This window comes from Hypomesus transpacificus, chromosome 21 (assembly GCF_021917145.1).
Source record: "Hypomesus transpacificus isolate Combined female chromosome 21, fHypTra1, whole genome shotgun sequence".
NCBI lineage: Eukaryota > Metazoa > Chordata > Actinopteri > Osmeriformes > Osmeridae > Hypomesus > Hypomesus transpacificus.
This window is the reverse complement of record NC_061080.1, coordinates 3,319,604-3,335,564: the sequence shown is the minus strand read 5'-3', so window position 1 is coordinate 3,335,564 and position 15,961 is coordinate 3,319,604. Positions and strand designations below refer to the sequence as shown.

General features: G+C 44.5%; 2 protein-coding genes across 2 annotated transcripts in view; both read left to right on the top strand.

Moving 5' to 3' along the window:
- LOC124483458 (lectin L6-like) overlaps nt 1-15,961 on the top strand; it is a 504,761-nt gene that overhangs the window by 9,664 nt on the left and 479,136 nt on the right. The window lies entirely within an intron of this gene.
- bmerb1 (bMERB domain containing 1) lies at nt 582-12,244 on the top strand. Its single transcript, XM_047043947.1, has 6 exons — nt 582-826; nt 5,274-5,394; nt 7,673-7,746; nt 9,938-10,052; nt 10,381-10,463; nt 10,719-12,244. The coding sequence occupies exons 1-6, from the start codon at nt 739-741 to the stop codon at nt 10,835-10,837; spliced, it is 600 nt and encodes a 199-aa protein (XP_046899903.1). The 5' UTR covers nt 582-738; the 3' UTR covers nt 10,838-12,244.

The following is a 15,961-nucleotide window of genomic DNA, read 5'->3' as shown; positions in this document are numbered from 1 at the left end:
ATTGTTGAATATTGAAATATGTAATATAAATGTTTATGCAATTTGCTTGTGTTAGCCTACGTCTGCATAAGCCTACTGACCGTTTAGTATGTTAACATTGCCTCTGAGCAATGGGCTAACTAGACTTCTTAATGTGAGTTTCCATGTTATCCTCAAAACTGTCATTCGTGCCCTGACTGAGCACCAAATAACTTTATAATAATAATAATATTATTATAATAATATTATAATATTTCCTATCACTTGCAAGACACAGACACTCATGAGTCATGCATCTTCGATATCTTCTAATTTAAAAAACTGACACCCAATAAAGAAATAAGGAGGATAATTTTTCTTCAACGCTGAAATTAACGGCATGCTTATGTATGGCCAAGGGTTCAATCTTGCAGAAATAAATTTGAATAGCATTATTATTTTAATCTCCAACAAGGCATGGTAAAATAAGGTGCTGTGTGCAAAACAGAATTGTTTTTCTTGACGCTGTCTCCATGCAACCTGAATGTCTTTGCCGTCATCCGAAATGCATTGCGCATGCTCTCTGCATCCCTCGCCGTAGCCCACCACACGTCAAAGAGGGTTGGTAAACTTGAATAAAGATGCTCAGCGTTTCGGGTCCGCGAAGCCTTAGAAACAGGCGAAACTGACTTATTCCGGAGAAAATAACACGTTTTCATCACAGCACTGAACACCCATTGGCATATTTTCCCCATCACAGTTAAGAAATTGATTCCAGCGATGGAATTGAAGAAATCTTTTTCTGATAGCGAGCGTTCGTTGAAGGGTTACGGTGCTGTTTCAGCAACGGAATGGACAACGGACAAGGGTGAGCATTAAGATTACGATTTGGTTTTATTAGCCAGTAACGGGCAGGTTTGTTGTAGAGGACTCGAAAGATTCGCGATTTACATAGTGTATTCTTCTACAAAATTGCTTAGTTATAGGCCTACATCAAAATTACGTCTCCATTTAACATTCTTAATGCTACCAAATATTAGCCGATGGAATTCTATTGTCATGATGTGCTTTGCTTTCATTGCTTAGGCATGGTTCATGCTGTCAAATCTTCTGGACACGGAGCTAACTACGCTTAGCCTACGTGTAGAACAGGAATTGTATTCAGTTGTAGACGTAGGTTTAACGTATGCGTTTCATACCTGTGCAACAAAGAAAAATAGCTTAGTTTGCAATGAATATCCTACCCTGGTGTCTACACCACTTTGAGCTGACAGTACATGTCCAAGTTGCTTTGCTGTTCGTTACAATGACTTGAACCGCATCCCAGTCAATGCAGAGTGGTGGAGCATGCTAGAAGTCTACCTGCTGTGCTCAATGCGAACATAATAGCTGTAGCCTACCAACATATTCTAATCTGAAGATATATTTTGATTGGAGTTGCACACTAATGTGTGCAAGTAACCTTCCCCCCCACACACACCATGCATTGGTTATTTTCAGTCATTAGATAATGTATTCAGTATAAATCGTATTATTCTATGATTCCAAAAATAGGCCACTGTCAAGAGGAGCAGGACCAAATAATTCCAATGTACCTGCACCTGTCCTCGTTACGAATGGCAATCAACTTGAAACGTTGTGGTGGAACTTTGTGTGTCGTCATCAATATTTACCTTACAAGAGGAGATGGAAAGAGAGAATATCTCAAATTAATTCCACTTCTATAAAAGGAAACAAAAAAAGAGGCAGTGCGCCTCTAGTATTTTTAGACCTGGTCTCCCTGTCCCCATTCGTCTCCAGTGCAGTGGTGAGGCCCTTCTAACACACACGTACACTCTATTCTCTCATGTGGACTACACAGGGATATAGGCAGACTTTGTCCTCTCTGTGTGCTCCATCTGTTTTGGGCAGGGTGTTTTTATAAGCCTTGCAGCAAAAACACACACACACACATAGCACTGTAGGGAACATTCTAATTAGCTGGTACTTCTGAAGTGTAGCCCGCACAGATGACACCAGCATCGTTCTTCCATCATTCCGTCTCCATATCCACCCCGGCCTTGCCCAAAAGGGAACCACAATTCCACCTGAAGTTAATGAACAGATGTCCAGCATTTTGATGTGGGAGTTTCCTTTGTTTTTAATTGCATTTGGGGTCGTTCAATCGGGTTCGTTAAGCGGGTGCCTGGCTAGGGTCAGGCAGAGAGGCCGGGAAATGGTGCGTCCTTGACAAGTGCGCTCGTTTTCCACTTTGGTCACAGCTGAGCCACAGTGTTGTACTGTCCTGTGCTTTTGGTTTTGACCAGACTGCATCTATTTGGCAAACTTTTCTTATGACACTTTCAATTTGACTTATGGTGCTTATCTGAGAAACGTTCTTTCCATTTTTCTACAGTCTCTCTCTGCACCCTGTAATCTTGCTGATGGCTTACTCTGTGTGTGCATGTGTTAGAATTGCTTCCTCGGTTGGTAAGAAGCATCTGGTCTGCAGTTTAGAGACATTGTTGGGAATTCATTAAAGAGCTGGCTTTCTGCCACTTTAATAGGTCTGCCTGCAATGACTGTGGCTTCAGTCAGGGCATTGTGTGTGTGTGTGTGTGTGTATGTGTGTGCATTTGACACAGAGAGTGATAAAGAAACAGAAGATGAATGTGTGTGTCCAGGCCTATATGTGTGAATTTGAATGCACAAGAAAAAAGGAGAGAAGAAACAAAAGGGGGTTTCTGAAAGTATGTCTGTGTGTCAAGCTTCAAGTTTCAACTCTCTCTCTCTTTCTCTCTTTCTCTCTCTCTCTGCCTCCTCCATCTCCCAGACCCCCTCTCTCCCTGTCTTTCCCTTTCTCCCTTGTCCTGTCGACCATTTTCCTCCCTCTTTTTCTCTCTCACTTTCTTTCTTTCTTTCTCTCTCACTTTCTTTCTCTCTCTCTCTCTCTCTCTCTCTCTCTCTCTCTCTCTCTCTCTCTCTCTCTCTCTCTCTCTCTCTCTCTCTTCTGAAAGTATGTCTGTGTGTCAAGCTTCAAGTTTCAAGCTGATTGAAATTGTAAAAAGGACAGGTGCAGGTCCTGTCCTGTGGTCCTGCTCCTCTGAAATATCCCCAGCAGCCAATTGAGACCTCTAATAAATCATCTAAACCTGTCATAGGCCAGGTTTCCCAGATTCGTTAAGAAGCTCAATAACGCTCTTAGAACGCTCCTAAGAAGCTCTTAGCGTTAAAAGCTTCTTAACGAATGGGAAACCCGGCCATTGTAATTCCTAACCAATATAAGCTATTGTACTTATTGACACAAACAATTTAAGTTTGGGTCCATGTGTTTATCTGAACAAGCAAAAGAGAGCGAGGAAAGGAGGGGCGAAAAGTGTGCATGTTGGAGGGAGAGAGAAAGAAAAAGAGAGAAAAGGGAGAGCAGTCGGTGAGTGTAGGGGGCAGAGGAAGAGGCTGGCCTGGGTATAAATCTCCCACGGTTTATCACACTGCGTTATAGACTCGGATTTCTCCCGCCTCCCCATCAGCTTTGTTGTCACGCAGGACTCACAAACAAAGAGGGAAGGCCACAAAACTTTTATTCGGCTCCGACATCTGCTATGAAGAGACATGCCGTGATGATTCCATTTGCAGGAGACAAACAACACACAGCCAGACACAAGCACATTACGAAGGTCTCCGGGTGCCAGTGTGAGTCACACATGCAGCAGCTCCAAAGGAATCAGTGTCGAGCTTACACGCTTTCGGGAGGCCCCCTGGGAAATGGACCCCCCCACATAGCATGTCGTGTCACCCACCTATTTGTTACCTATCAGGTACCTAGTTGATAAGTCATGCATTATCTACTCCTACGACCCACACCAACTCCCTGACCACTTCAGGACCAGCCCCCCACTTCTGTCTCAGGGCCCCACACACCTACTGTCACAACGGCCCCAGATATAAAAAAAAAAAAAAAACAGGCACTGTCTGCATGGCTTTTTGCACACATGATACTGTCACACAGAGTGGATAACATAAGCACCTGCCTGGCTGTAAAGTATGGGCTGTCAGTTCACCTTTCACCTCTCTTGCTCTCTCGCTCTCTCTCTCTCTCTCTCTCTCTCTCTCTCTCTCTCTCTGTCTCTCTCTCTCTCTCTCTCTCTCTCTCTCTCTCTCTCTCTCTCTCTCTGTAGAGTGGTAGGGGGTAGGTTGTGTTTACAGTGCCTGTCAAAGATGTCACTCTGAAGGATGACCCCTAGACTGATACAGGAATACACATGGCGGATTGTAGGTCTGTTGGATATTTGCTGGTGTGGCAAGTCAGCCTTAGTCAGTGTTTGTACATCTCCAGTTCTGGTTCTCAGTGCCAATGGCTTGCTAAAGTGTGGTTATTATTCGACCTATGTGTGTTTCTATTGGCTGGAAGGATGCTTTGTGAAGTCACTGGCCACGGCACAAGGAGAATTAGCTCAAGCTAGTTCAGGTAATAGATCTATTTTCAATATCAGATTATCACCATGATGATCACGTTACTGTCCATGAGACCCTTCAAACCATGCACTCTGGGAAGCCTCGCACACATAGAATGTAATTTAAACTCCGGCATCTGCAAGCTTCACAACAGAGTGTTTGAGTCACTGACACCGAATCTGAGGAGCTTAGGTTACTTGATAGTCTGAGCTTTTTATTAGTCATTCCCTTTGACCAGAATCACTTCATTTCAGAAAGACTGCTATCTGTACCATGACACAGCCAGAGGGGCGAGGTAAAATGTTTAGTACAAAATAAATATCATTTTCAGTTTGGAAATACAGAAAAAGACTGTTCAAAGCTGCAGTGTGAAGCGGATACATGTTGAAGGAAATTCCGTGGGGTCTTTCCTAGTTTCGTTTGGCAACTTTCATTTGAATTTAAAATTCAGCATGCCTGTCTCGCTTTGAGACCAAGTGGAGCGTAGCTCTCATAATTAAGGCGAGAAGATGGAGCAGAGAACGGGATGTATTACTGCAAATGAACTCTGCTGAGAACGACCAGACAAGCCTCAAGCATTGTTCAAGATAAAGGCACTAAAATAATGCTCAAAATAAGCTATGAATGACAAGTGCAAAGTGCAGTTGTGATAGAGAGCCACATCAAACTGAATTGTTTTCCCTCTGTGTACTTTCTGAGGATTAAGACTTGACATGGGGCCAACAAGGGTGGGCCTTTCAAGAATGAAGCCATTTATTTTAACGTTTGGGGATTCTTTTTTCAACCCTCTCTATTTCTCTCTGTACCCTTTCTCCCGGTTCTCCCTCCTCTTTGCTCCTCTTCTCTTCTCCTCCTTCCTTCCTGGCCCTCTCTCTCTCCAGGCCATTCAGATGTGTGCATGGCGGAGAGCAGCATGGACCCAGATGAGATCGAGGTGGAGATGGCTCGTATCCAGCGTCTCCGGGAGGTCCTGGTGCGCCGGGAGTCTGAACTACGCTTCATGTGAGTGCTACTGACAGAACTCCATATCCCAGGGTGCACCCGTTTGCACGAGTGCACACTGGCGTCTCGTGTTGTTCATGTGGATACTTTGTTGGCCTCATGACCAACAACAGGCTACATCCCTGCTCATTTCACAGCCCGATTTCCCAATTTCCCACCCTTTTATTTGCTGACATTTAGAGGAGGAACTAGTCAGTCATACAGTAGACATGACATACCAATGGTTGCAGTGTGACAGTGATGTCAAACATCATGTAGCTCCAAGGTATTGACTGTGAGGGGACTCCCCCCCCACACAAACACACACACACACACACTCTGTATGACTCATAAGGTCAATTGAGGGAATTAAAGTTGGGATGGCGAAGATTGATCCTACACTATATTTGGAAAACATCAATATAATAGTGTTTTGGAATGCCACTGGTCGACCTGAAGGATAGAGATTGAGGGAAATACTTCTTCTGACATCTATGAGTTTGTTTGATTCCAGCCGTTTGTGAGGTGACGGATGAGGCAACAGATACACTTGACGGGAGTCTGAGAGAGAGACCAGTGAGAAGCTGTCACTCTCAGAGGCGTCTAGCCGGGGAGCTGTAGCAGCTAACACCTTCTCTTGGAGAGCTTCATTAGCTAGTCGTGATGCGGCTAGCTCACTTTACTGTTTGGCTCTTGACTCATACATCAGTCATACGTGTGAGCGAAAAGGCAAGCAGGCAGGTTGACAGGCAAGCATAGAAGCACGCACATACACACTCACACACACAAACCATGCACTTATTAAGACATAGAAAAGCAAATACACACATATCTCTCTCTCTCACACACACACACACACACACACAAAACAGCAGATGGAACAGCAGATAGCAGGAGCTTCTGGACGACTCTGTTGGGGTTTAGTTAGTGGGTGAACAGGAGGCAAAGATGGAGTGAGGAACAGAGAAACAGAGAGGCAGAGAGAAGGAGAGACGAACGAGGAGGGGGGAGTGACACGTTGAGGGTGAAAGAGTGAGTGGGTGAGAGCGATGGGGTCGTATGAGCAGGGGGAGGGGGAGGAGGCTAAGAAAGAATGACAGGACCCCAGAGGAGGAGAGAGATGAAGGCAGGGAGGGAGAGCAAAGGGAGGCGGAGGGAGGAAGGGAGGGGGACAGTGGATGAGTCATCCGTCTGCAATTTGTCACGTTGAGGATTAAATCCCTGGTAGCTGTCACCGTGCTGCGGAGAGGGAGAGAGGCAGAGAGATGGATCGATGGAGGGAGGAAGAGGAGGATAGAGAGAGAGAGAGAGAGATGGAGGGATGACACAGAGGTACCAGAAGGGGCCATTGGGGTGAGGCCTCCAGGTCCAGAGATCTGTGGGGGGACTGGGGGGGTGATTTATATGCCGGCTTTCATCTGCCCACTCTGCCTCCCAAGAGAAGGGTTTTTTTGAATTGATGTTTATTGGCCATGAAAGTTTGCACAGACACGGAATTTGATTTGGCAGGAGAGCCTACCTAGGCAGCCATCAAAGGCGCCCACCAGAAAGATTACAGCAAAGCATAACATGAGGAGAGAGGAGGAGAGAAAAAGGCAACCCCCATACAATGCTCCTAGAGGAGTACAGTATGGGAACAGGCAAAAACCTCAGCACATAAGCCCACAAACATTAACAACACAACATTACAAACACTTGCAATGGGAAAGGGCGGTGGGGTAGACCAGCAGCATCTGGACCTGCGACCGTAATAGGCGGTGGACACAGACCCGCCAGCCACCCAGGGAAAAGCAATCGAAGGCGTTGGATGGGGGTGGGGGGGTGGTGGTATCTGTAGTAGGTGACAGACAAGACAGAGCGAAGCAGGGAAGGTCAGGGAGGGGAGGATAGAAAAATGCGACCGCCTTCGTCGAGAGCCAAGAGGGAAACTTCAGGGTCTGCTATAAAGAGAAGGTGGGACGTGTCTCTGAACTCGGAGAAGCTTTCTTTTGTGCCGTGGTTCCACGAAAGAGAACGGTTACTTATCACAGTTTACCTTGAGAAGATTTCTCGACCAAAGCTGAATTATAGATTGATGTTCAGCAGTTCACCTAGCACCACTATATACTGTGTTCACTGATTTGAAAGAAGAGGATGGGTGTAAGCAATATGGCCGATGCTTCTGTTAGTCTGATGCAAGAGAGTAGCGTTAGCTGGTATAGCAGCTTAAACCATCATCCATGGTTGACATTAGTGCAGAAGGACAGTGCTATAGATGTGATTGACACATTTTGTAATCTCAATGCTGCTGTCTTCTCAGGATGGATGACATCCAGCTCTGCAAAGACATCATGAGCCTGAAACAGGAACTGAGGAAGATAGTCACCGTACCAGGTAACACACACACTCACAAACACACACTTGCCACCACACACTCCAAAACAAACTAACACACATCACCATGTTCATGATTATACACACTGAGACACACACACGTCAAGCATCAAAATCACACATACACACCAGTGCATCCACTAACAAGCACACACACCCCAGACACACATCCCCTCACCTTCACTCTTCCTGACAGAGAGCGAAAACAAACACAACATCTGTAGATCCCCGCCAAGGAAATAGACCTGGCCTATCTGAATGCACCCTCGGTTTACACTAAGTCCAAGTCCCTTCTGTATGCAGCAAACAGTCAGCCCAGAAATAGAATTGAGGACGGATGCTCTGAGCAGCATAATGCAGTTGGGCTGGGCCATTTCCCCACCGCGGCCAGCGCCCCCAGTGATTTGTGGGAAGGCTGGTTGTGTTAAAGTAGTGGAGATTGATTGTCATTCCATGGGTCTCGCTGGAGGTATGATGTGAGGGCATCATTCGTCCCCTCAGGTGGCGGAGTCGGCCGTTGGCACGGACAGACAAGCTGAGGCATTGGCACTAGACACACACACGCACCTCTTTCTCCCTCTGTTGCACGCACATGCCAAATAGAGATGCACACAAACAGTGGCGTGTGCCTCTCTGTCTTGAACAAACAAACACACACACATATATAAATATATGCACACACCAACCACAGACTGCCCCTTGCTATCTGTGCATCTCTCTCTCTCTCTCTCTCTCTCTCTCTCTCTCTCTCTCTCTCTCTCTCTCTCTCTCTCTCTCTCTCTATCTCTCTCTCTCACACACACACATACACACACACACACATATACAGCCATAATGACAATGTAAACTCAAGGGACTGGGACTGGGACTGGGGCCCCCAAAAAATACATTGCACTGACTACTCTTTATTTGGCTGTCCACAAACGACATTGGGTTCTATATGCGGCTAGTGCTGACACAAATGATGGAGTCAAATAGCAGCTCCTCGCTTCCCCACTCTAGCTGTAGTATATCACCACTCTATTCCGAGGTGAGGCACCAACGGGAAAGGTTTCTCCTCTGAATACTTAATACCACCTCTGCAAGGAGAAACTCAAGACCATTTTTTAAAGAATGCTGTTTCTAACGACATCAATGCTGGGGGATCAAACCACCATGTATGGGAGCCCCATCACTGGACCAATAAGAAATCGTCCAACGCCAGGGAGCAATGTTTACATTCTGTCTTCAGTGTCAGGGAGGGACACTCTTCACAGGAGCGGCATCTCTCGCACAACTCCTGCCTCATAGACATCCCAACGCCCTCAACAAAATCACATCTGTGAAAATGTACCACGCCTTCTTCATCATGCATACAGCTCAATGTCCTCTGGAGCGCATGCACCTCTTCTTGAGTTCGCATCACCTCAGGCTAGCGTGAGTCACTCGTTAGCATTATGTCAGTGAATGAAAAAGACACAGAACGGAACCGACCGGCTTTGCTGCAGTATACACACAGGATGTCGTCATTTGAGACCACAAACTGCCGTTTCTCACTTTATCCCCCCGTGACATTCCGATTCATGCGTGTGCCGGAATACCTTGCCTCGGGGGGGGGGAAATGGCTGTTGTTTAGTTTCGGAGGCACTTCATTCCTGATAGGTGGAAAGAGCTGATGTTTGCACTACTGCAGGTCACTTCCTATTCGAATGTTGATAGCACTCGTATGTGCTAGAATGTCTTTGTGTGTGTGTGTATGAGTGAGAGAGAGATTTAGAGAGAGAGTGTGTTTATGTGTCTGTAATGTGTGAAGGTCAGGGGAATAAAACAAACCAAAACCTTTTCCAGTGAATGGGAGATGGAGTTCAGAAATATACCACTTTGTGTGTGCAAATTATTCTGCCAACTAGAACCCTATATGACTGACATCATTAGCATATTTAATCAGAGGATTCGATCTCATGAATTAAACATCAAGTGGGTTACTACATCAATGTTTTGGGAACAACCATTCTCCTTGGAGACATCCAGACAGAAAATAAATCCAATATTTCTTGAAATCCAGTCATAAAACTTGAACACTAACAGAAAGAACCCCCGTCAGCTCTTTTTTAATTGTCTTTCATAAAGGTGATAACTTTATTATTAACCGGCGCTTCCTGCCTCCCTCCCCCTAATCTTTTTACTCTCTCTCATCCCCCCTCTTCCGTAGAGAAAGAGAAGACCAAGAAGCACAGACAGCGAGAGGAAGAGCTGATCCTGAAGATCCACAAGCTGGTGCAGAAGAGGGACTTCCTGGTTGATGATGCCGAGGTGGAGAGATTAAGGTACACAGACACACACGTCTCAGACACACAGAGAGGCGAGCACACACACACAGCTTTGCTGGTGTCTGAAGCCAATGAAACGCAACCAAAGACCTTTTGCGGAATGGGGAATAACTAAAGTCCTGGGGGGGGGGGGGAAAGCCCCTGCCATTACATAACAAAAATCCCCTCCCACCCACTCAACAGAGCTGAAACATCAATACCGCTCTCCTCCCTCACAGATGCACTCAGACACACTCATGCCCACACGGAAGGGATGACAAATCTATGGGAGCCGTCCACCTGACACCTCACACACACACCCACAAACCTTTGTTTCACCCTAAAGGGAGCAGGAGGAGGACAAAGAGATGGCTGAGTTCCTCAGACAGAAGCTGATGTCACTGGAGAAACTGGCCCGAGTCACACAGAGTAAGTCCCGCCCACAATCCGTCCCGACCGTCCGTCCAGCGTTTATTGTCAAAAAAAACAAATCTAAGAATACACCTGCAGTACTGAGACAGACAGCGTCTAGACTATTTCCAAGACCTTCATAAAAGATCCTTTCAAATATCATGACTGAGGTGGTCTCGAGTCATTCTGAACGAACTTCCTCTCTCAAAGACACCATGACCAGTCAAAGCAGCTATGTCTTTGCGTTAACATTGTCTCTCTCCCCCTTCCCAGATCCCCCAAAGTCTAAGAAGCATGTCCCCACGCCACCCCCTAACAAGCCCTCCATCGCCAAATCGAGTGTGGCCATCATCAAAGACTGCTGTGGAGCCACCCAGTGTTGCATCATGTAGCAGTCTGATGATAACCCCCTGACAACCCCCCCCCCCGCCCCCAAACAGAACAGTCTGACATCACCTGACCTAATCCATTTATGACATTGCTTCCTGTGTACCTAGAGAAGCCTGGTTGGTTGGTGGTGTGGAGATATTGAGTGAGTTGTACAGGCATGTGTGCCCTACGTATCCGAAATGTGTATATATATGGAAGCTAATCCAGATGAAATATTTGGTGTCATATAATCCCTTGAACGAAGACAAAGGAAGACATTTTGACGGTAATAAATGTACCAGTGCATTCAATAGGTTTTTTGGTAATCATTGGTATTGGTATATCATGTAGGGTTAGATATCTTCAAGACCAAGATGGTGTAAAGTGCACTATAACATAGCCTTTAAATAGTATCTTCTTGCATTGCAATTATAAGCACAAAGTCCCTAAAGAACTACGAACCCCAGGATTCTCTTGTCCACCAGGAAGTGAGGTAATCTCTTTTTGTTATTCGCTGTTGTTTCAATAACGGGTATTCATGCTTTCATATCAACCCTTTAACAGGAAACGTAGAACACCTCTTTAAAAGCCATTTATCAACTCTGGTCATGGAATACCCTCCAAGTCACACACGTGTATTCAAGTCTAACCTTACACACAAGTGTTTCGTAGTGTTTTTTGGTTAGTCCAATTAGGGTTTTTTCATTGCTTTGTGGTTAATTGTTTAATTGATTGAGGAAGCCAATTGGTCAGTAGTTATTTGGTTAGTCACTTGAGGCATTCTGATTGGTCAGTCCACTCAGTATGTTAGTGCTGGTCTTGAACACAAGTGTGTAGTCGTGTGTGTTCCTAAAAACAAAGTTGAGAAATGTTAATGACTATCGTTTGTTCTCTGCTGCAGTGCGTTTTGATCTCCAAGATTCAGTGGTTTACTTCCAGCGTTTTCTTGACAAGTAAAAACATTCTTTCACAAGCTGCAACACACAAGATGTCATTGTTCAGTTTTCTATGATGTAAATATTATATCAGCAAGTATCTACTAAACTGTAAAACAGTCAACAAGTGATCAATTTTACCTTATCTCAGATATCAGTAGTTATAGTTGCCAATGCTATTGCAATGGTATATTCATGGTTACCCTGGAAAACTCTTAAGGAACTAACTAATCCTGCATCCTTTGATTCAGTCTTGCGATTTTACACTAAACATGAGGAAGCAAATGCAATTCTTGTATATGCGTAAAACTCTGGAAAATAACATTGTATGTCTTATTCAAAAAGTATTTAAGGTATTACTGTCATGTTGAACAATGTGACCCCTCTTCTTCGGATTCTAACTGCTCTTCTCAGAATCCCTTCCAGTGGTTTTGTTCTGTAGTAATAGTTGAGGTCCGACAATGAACAATATTATGCAGAAAATAAGCTGAAACTACCTGTATATATATATATGTTTAAATAAAAGCATCTTTCAGGATCAGTCTCATTCATTGTCATCATTGGGACACACCAACTGAAAATGATGGGTTCTCTCTAAGGAATCAGATTGCAATGATCAGTTTTTGTGTTTTTCCTTGATATGATTTGAAGCTGGTAAATACATTGATGTACATGCTGACTTTCTACAATAAAACAAACCATAATAAAGGCCTAAAAAACTTTATGTACAATGTGTTAAGTGTACACCAACTGGGTAAAACCTACAAAACCCATGTTGCCATCTTAAAATATGACCAACATTGAGGCGTGTGAAACCATCTGACCTGAAAGTATTCCCTCCAGTCCAGCATTACAATATGTCTTCACCATGGGTGTACCGTTCTTGCGGTTTAATGGCCCCATTTAATACAAGCCTTGATTCAGTCAGTCTTCCCTGGGATACCAAGGCTTGTGTCGTCGAATTAATAATCAAAGTTTTTAACCAATATCAAAATGTAAAACAACACGGAAACAGCAGCAAAGTGCTTATTCGAATCCAACACAAAGGATTGATTCCAACAAACGTGAGTAGACCCCGGAGTCTGACTGGAATTTTCCTTCGCATATATATATATAAATATGTACTCTCCATTATTTTGTCATTGGTGCATTATAGTTGGTCACAGATGCATTTATGTATTGAGGTAGATAATGTATTTAAGGGAATCAGATGGCTGAGCTGTGAGGGAGTCGGGCTAGTAATCAGAAGGTTGCCGGATTGACTCCCCGCTGTGCCAAATGACGTTGTGTCCTTGGGCAAGGCACTTCACCTTACTTGCCTCGGGGGGAATGTCCCTGTACTTACTGTAAGTTGCTCTGGATAAGAGCGTCTGCTAAATGACTAAATGTAAATGTATTCACACCCGGTTTGTCATTTGTCACTGAATTTGAATTGCTAGTACTTTTCCTGTTCTCCCCATTCCAGGGCCTTCGTGAGACCTGAAACACAGCTGCACAGGGCTACTGAGTTTGTCATAAATCTGTCCCATGATAACTGGGTCTTGTAGTCCTTGATATCTGGGCCTTGTAGTTTTTCATGGGAGAAGCCTACACACACTTCTCTCGCACTCAAACCCTATTTATCCAGACTTTCACATTTTGGCCTTTATATCTTCTGTTTTAGTGGTAATACTAAATCAGTCAACAGCGTTGCATCTGGTTTTCAGTAATATAGCATATAAAAGTATTAAGGTGATTAAGAGGTTAATCAGATAATCCATAGTCATTCTCCATCTTCATAATTACAGCAGTGTGATGTTTTTTCCACAACACTTGATTCCCTGGTAGAGACATGTTTTAACAGGCTTTTATGCAACAGTACATTTTGTATTCCGTATAATCCATGTATAAGCTAAACACTTACAATTGAAGAGCATCCTGGACCATAACATGTATTCGTATGAGAAATAACAGTACATAAGTAATGAAACAGGCAGGTGTAATGCTTATGAGATTTATTAACCGATATAATTTGGTCCCTTGAACATGAAACTGTTACAATAACTTGTGTATCATGGCAGTAAAACAGGGGTGACAAGGTCCAAAAAGAGGGCCAAACACAGATCTGATACACTTTGAAAATAACATTATCACAGAGGATAAGATTAACAAAAGGACTGGGAAAGAGATTCTGTCCAATAAGAACAGTGCAGTGCTTCAAACAGTGCAATGGAAACTCTGACATGACAACAGTGAAATGCATTTCACTTCATTCGTCCAAAGCACAACCCAACATTGATAACTGGTCAAAATCATTTTTGCGTCACGTAACAAAACAGACCACACAGCTCTTCACGTGAACTGAAACTATGCAAAGGTGCATAACGTACTCCTCTAAACACACAACTTTGTTAAATTCTTACCGATTAAAGCAAACTAAACAAGAGAAATTGAGCTTTGAGCCTTTCAAGTTAGTTGTCACTGTTGCACTTAGGAGTCAGTTTCAGTGTAAACAACGTCATGATCATGAGGTCAAGTCAAAAGTCGGTTTAGGTGCCATTTTTTTTTTCTTCCTTAAAGGCCAGTAGGATATTTTTCTACATTTTAAGCTCATCATCCCTTGATTAAAGAGAAAACAATGTTTCTGGGCAGTCGTTAAAACAATTGTGGGAGCCGATTAAAACGGCAAGGGATTCAGGACAACTTGCCCCAACGCATACATGCTGAAACACCAAACACAGAAAACAAGGGTTTGGAACTTTGAAGCATGGGAGTCAGTAAGAACTAAACAAGATTCTAATTCTAATTTACAGTCCACTACAGGGAATACATTGGCACACATTTTGGCGAGGAGATGCATGTCAATGTGGGTGCTCTCGCACAATTTTATGATCCGTTTTGACAGATTCTGCAATACATACCAAGAGTATCCATTTGACAGAGACAATCTCTCCCTTCATTACTTCCAAGTAATGTTTTATGCTTTTGCTTGTAGGGAACTCATTTTCATGTTTTTACTTTTATTGATTTTCAATGGGGGAATGCTACAACCAGCACATCCTTGGGAGACTCACAGAATACACTTGAAACTTTTTGTAGTTATTTTTTTTTTTGTGAAGAGAAAATCTAGACAATCATAAGCAACACTTTGAAGAGTTTAAGGGCGAGGGAGACTGGTAGAAGGAGAGGACTCGGCAGAAACAACAATATTTCGAACGCCATGGCAGATACAAGCCATTGTAAAAGCCAGGCGGAGTCGCGAGACAAGGTGGGGGGGGGGGCGAGGTCTCTCCACCCCCCCCAGGCTATTCTGACACCAAGCCGACCCTCGGCCACCCACAGTTCCTGCTCCCTACTCCCCATCACTCCACCCAAAAAAAGAAAAAAAATCCCTGCAATCCTTCCTCGGTAAAAAAAAAAAAAAAAAACGATCGCGGAAAAATGGAGCGCGGGAGCGTGCCACATACCGGTTCTCTACACAGTTGAGGAAGTGCAGACACGATGGTACCGGCGACTAACCCAGAGGAACCAAAGTAACAAGGTTTAATGTAAACAACCTTAGGCGTTTCCGTGGAAACGTGGAGGGCGTTGTACAGAATCCCCTCAAGATTCCTTAGTAAACAGAGAGGACAAGCCACCACCGACAGTAACGGCAGCCGAAGTGCAAGACAAAGACTTGACGCGGGTCGCCAAACATGGGCCAACCCTTCCGTCCGATTTGCCTCGAAGGGTTTACACCATGCATAAACTGACTTATGCACATCCTGCGTATTTCACACCATCCACTCGAGTGTAAACCGCATTTGGACCAGACGACATTGAAAAGAAACGAAGGAGTTACGCTCTGGCTGGTGACAAGCGAACGTCCCCCGATCTCCATCGGCGACGCTTCAGCCAACACCTGGGTTGGGTGTTCGCAAAGGGCCCCCGTGTGTCCGCTTGGCCAGGCACTTGAAAAACAGACCCTTCAGGAGATCTGAAGAGACGCCAAAACCTGTCGTCGCTCGGTCCAACTCAAATCAGGAAATCTAATTCCTCTCTGTCGCCATCCTACGCGTTTGGCTGTGCTGGTTGCAACATTCCCGTCGAGTGCGTCCCACAACACTGAAGTGGGTTCAGGTGAAATCTGAGAGATTAAACGCTGTCTCAGGAGAATGATAAAATGTAGAGTCTGCTCACTGCTGCCCTTTGACTTGCTTTTGACAAATGACTCAAACATTCAGGAAAAACCCC